Below are 4,615 nucleotides of genomic sequence, written 5' to 3' on the forward strand. Positions count from 1 at the left end.
TGTCACCGGAATGATGGCAGTGCTACACAAATTAGATATAAGAAAGTAGTCACCAGAATAATGGCACGGTGCTACACAAATTAGATATGAGAAAATAGTTACCAGAAAGATACATGGTGACCTAACTTTTGCTAACATAATCATTGGCCGGACGGGCGGCATATATGAGTAATAGCCGCCCGCCGGCAGCGGAAGCTCTTTGATTTTCTACCAAGATCGTAGAGGCTCTGATACCATGTGAGGAATATAGGAAGAGAATATTATTGAATTGTTGTTGTGTCTACATTATTACATTGAGACCCTATTTATAGACGCTAGAATACAATCCTTTACCAAGTAGGATATTATTTAGTATTCCTATTCCTATTCTAATAGGATTGTGTAAACCTATTCCTATTCCAATAGGATTGTATAAACCTATTCCTATTCTTACAAATAGAATGTATTATTTTGGATTCTTTTCACGGAAAATGGTAAAAGTTGCCCCTAACATTTGTGATTTGTCTTATATATGTCGTTCACTAATCTATCAGCTCATAAAAGCCCCCAATGTTATCTTCTATCTCAAATATACCCCCGAAAAAAAAAGGTCCAAATATGTCCCTCACACTAAAGGTGGAGGCTGCGTCGGGGTATGTTTTGGACCTTTTTAATTGTTTAGAGGTTCAGTAGAGTGCATTTAGGACCCCAGGATCTCAGATTCAAATGGTGACGAAGTTTTGCACCATATATTGCATATGTATTTTCATTGAAAATGGAATGACGATTGAATGTGGAATATTCTTTCTAGAAATCAATTAATTATGAAATGCATTAAAAAATATATATATACTAAATTTCTTTACACATGGTCCCACCTACTTATCGGCTTCTTGCATGTTAACTCAATCTTATTTTTGCAGGTCCTTGATGAAATTGGAATTGATGTTGCCTCACAGGTTAGTTTTTTATTATGGTTTCACATTGGAAAAAGTAGTATTTTACTTGCAAGAAGGAAAGGAGTTAAGTGCCGACAATTACCGTGTTAAATTGAAGATCCCGTGTTTTAATCTGGACAGTTGTCAGCAGCTCCAAGGGCAAAAATTTCTGGAAAAAAGGACTGAGGAATCAAGCAGGTTTGTCTTCATTTTCTTTTGATATAGTCTTTTTGTTACTTTATTGCCCTTGAGTTTGCTCTGAAGGCAGGACTTGAAAGAAAAGTATGCTTTAGCTTGAACAATGAAGTTAAACCATAAAGATAGTGTAACGAAGATGAATGTGTGGTAGGCACACAACATGGGTTTGAATTCTATTGATGAATTAAGTTTGGTATTTTAATGGAGAAGGACAGAGGGAAGAGGCTCAAATATCCATCGAGTTTGAAACTAGAAACAACATATTTCTCAGATATTCAAAAAAAGAAAGAAAAAAAACCCTACAGAGCTAGGTTTCACTAACATGCGTCCTTCGCTAGAAATTGCTAGCCTAGTTAAAGCCATGCTAGTCTTCACTCGACTATCTTGGTGTTGGAGCTGTTGATCTGAGCCATCACTTTAATCTCAACCGAGCTCAACAAATCGAGTGTAATCTTTAACAAGCTCTTGGCGGTTCAAAATTTACCAATTTGGTGAAACAATTAAAACCACAAAAATTGTCGGCCAACTTTGTCTGAACTACTTTAAAAAATTGAAAAGGAGAGTTAAGAGACTAAAAACAGAATACATAATAGGAGCTATTACAACTAGGCAATAATGGTAAATGATGAACTAATTTTGACTCAAGTACTACTGTGTCCTCGAGCAAAATTACTAGACATCTTGAGTGCACTGCTCGTTAATAGATAAAGTATGTTGCGGTTTCGGTTTTCTATTTTTCTTTTCTTCCTGTAAATAATCGTATCATATTAGTATGAAGTGCTTTTTTCATGCTCTTTGACCTCATTAACTCGCTCATGTACATTTCGTTGTTGTGCTTTCGTGCTGGCAGTTCGGGGATCGATGAACTGGAGAAGAGATTGGCTGCACTTAGAAATCCTTGATCTTAGTATCTTGGACTAGTCCTTATGGAGTTTCACCACACACAAAACATGATTCCTGTAAGTTTTATGTACATAATTTTGTTCCAAGAATGATGTAATGCATCAATCCGTGATCTTCTTTCAGTGATAAATGGTTGTCCAAAAGCTACAAACAATGTATTTGTTGTTTGATAAAGTCAATCTTGGCGTGAGTTTCTTTCATCTCTTGTCATTAAATTTTTTACTCTCATGTGATAGTGTCTGTGCATTTTGTTTAATTATGGTGGTTTGCTGAGCAACCTATGCGAACCTCGATTATTTCACTGGGTACCTTTCACCAATATAGGGTATATTGATTAGGGGGTTACAAGCAATTCCCTTCAGGATCCCCCAATGCCTAAGAATAGTCATGCTCTTTCACGAACATATGTGCATTTGTTCAATATACGACCTCCAAATATTACAAACTAATTCAACAAAAATTTTAAACACATCTCTGTTATGATCATTAAATTCATTAACAGGAAAAGTTGACTTATCCACTACAACCTTACCAGTTACGTCAAGGCTCCCCTTATCAAAAAATAAAACATGGCCTCTCTCACCTCAATAACTAGCTTTGGGTGTGAGTTAACCAGTTAAGCCCAAGGTCGTTACGTATTCTTCCTTGTTAGTTCTCTTTCTTCTACACACGTTAAATATCTTCCTCCATTAATTCTTCAGCTCTCTTAGATTCTTTAAGGTGAGTATTATTGATCCGAGAAATGCAGACACATCATTCAATACACACAACATTTATTGTACATCATCAAAATTCATAATATTACATTTTCCCAGTTAAGAAAAGCTTATAAAACTAAAAATCAAATCCAACATCATAATCTGCAACATAAGAAGAACCAAATCCATTATGCCAACGTCTTCTTATTCTTGGCATCTGAAAAAATAAGAAAGTGAGTCACACAACTATACATTTTTAGCCTCTGTTCTCACAGTTTCCAACTGATTACTAGCAATTCATATCAAGCGTTAATAAGTAGTTTGTTTATAACAAAAAAGCATAAAACCTAATATATTAGTTGTTAGAATAAACTAAAAAAGATTAGTGTAAAGCTTAGCATGAATACCTGAAGTTTCTGAAATCAAATTCTTCTTTACTGGTAACTTGTCTAGAAGCGATTATTTCTTCTTCTGTAATTCTTTTGACCTCGCTGTTTCTTTCTCCTTCGCATGATAATTTTGTGTTCCAGTTCTTCAATGATTCTTGCAAGCCATCTTAGATTTCCAGTTGAGATCAAGAAATATATTATGGATAATCCAATACATATTCCACTGCCATAGCCCATCAGAGCTGCTTTCCAAAAATCATTGAAAAATTCAGAATTTCTTTCTTGATCTTCTAGCGCAGACACTGTACAGTTCGTCTCTGACACAGGATTATTGCCACAACCTTTTGAAATGGGGAATCCACGTAATCCATCATTACCATCAAATGAACTGTTCTCAAAGGTATGAAATTGGGGTCCTTGAGGGATGCATCCTTGGAGATAATTGTGAGAGAGATTTAAGAATTCAAGAGACGTAAGAGAAGCAAGTTGTTGTGGTATCTCTCCCGAAAGACGGTTAAATGAAAGGTCCAATGATTCCAGTACAGATAAACTTCCAAGTGATGGTGATATATAGCCTTGCAATCCATTATGAGATAAATTCAGTACCCGAATCGCAATAAGATCTCCTAGAACACTAGGAATATGTCCTTCAAATTTGTTGTTTGAAAGATCGATAACTGTGTAAAAAGACAAAATTCTCACAACTTCAAGCTTCAATCCCTTTGTTACAACAACTACCGAGTCTTGGTAGTTATATCTACCTCCTAGATAACTTGGTGTCTTCATTGTTTGATCAACAGTCCTCCTGCCTTTCAATTGTTGAAACAGACTCGTTGGTAAGTCTTTTGAAAAGGCATTGTTAGAGAGATCTATGATTCGAAGATCAGGAAACATGATTTCAGCCCCTGAAGATCTTATAGGTCCTTGCAGTTTATTTGATGTCAATCTTAGAACTCTCAGCTCTGTCAAAGTTCCCAACCACATGGGGAATGTGTCAATGAGATGATTATCTCCTAGATCAAGAACTTGCAGCTTTTTGCAATTGGCCAAAGACCGAGGGATTTCCCCCTCTAGTTCATTGTCATGCAAGTTGAGACTTATAAGTGAACTTCCAATGCTAAAATTTGTTGGAAGAGTCCCAGAAAGTTTGTTATTCTGCATATCAAAAACCTGGAGATTACTAATATTGCCAAAACATTGTGGAATTGCTCCCTCCAGATTGTTTCTGCCCAAATCTAGAATTTGTAGTGACGTTAAATTGGAAATAGATGGAGGCATCTTTCCACTGAGATTATTATGTGACATCACTAGAACCTGGAGGCCACTTATATTACCCAAACATTGCGGAACTTTTCCCTTCAAATTGGTTCTCGGCATACACAACACTTCCAGTGATGTCAAATTGCACACAAATGAAGGAATTTCCCCAATGAGATTGTTATCATTGAGAATCATAGTTTTCAGATTTCTCAAATTGCCAAATGAAGCAGGAATAGATCCATTAAGAGAG

General features: G+C 36.0%; 1 protein-coding gene and 1 pseudogene across 2 annotated transcripts in view; one reads left to right on the forward strand and one right to left on the reverse strand.

Annotated features, from left to right (window-relative positions):
* Positions 1–2,216, forward strand: part of LOC102591990 (vacuolar protein sorting-associated protein 2 homolog 3-like) — an 8,162-nt gene extending 5,946 nt beyond the window's left edge. The window contains exons 9-11 of one of the 2 annotated variants that reach the window (XM_015303991.1): positions 903–938; positions 1,059–1,115; positions 1,966–2,216. In XM_015303991.1, the coding sequence (XP_015159477.1) occupies positions 903–938; positions 1,059–1,103 (81 nt within the window). In that variant the 3' untranslated portion in view covers positions 1,104–1,115; positions 1,966–2,216. The remainder of the gene's footprint in view (positions 1–902; positions 939–1,058; positions 1,116–1,965) is intronic. The other variant, XM_015303992.1, reaches the window with a different exon arrangement.
* Positions 2,217–2,305: 89 nt separating this feature from the next.
* Positions 2,306–4,615, reverse strand: part of LOC102591647 (probable leucine-rich repeat receptor-like protein kinase At1g35710) — a 4,579-nt pseudogene continuing 2,269 nt past the window's right edge.

This window comes from Solanum tuberosum, unplaced genomic scaffold (assembly GCF_000226075.1).
Source record: "Solanum tuberosum cultivar DM 1-3 516 R44 unplaced genomic scaffold, SolTub_3.0 scf00504, whole genome shotgun sequence".
Lineage (NCBI taxonomy): Eukaryota > Viridiplantae > Streptophyta > Magnoliopsida > Solanales > Solanaceae > Solanum > Solanum tuberosum.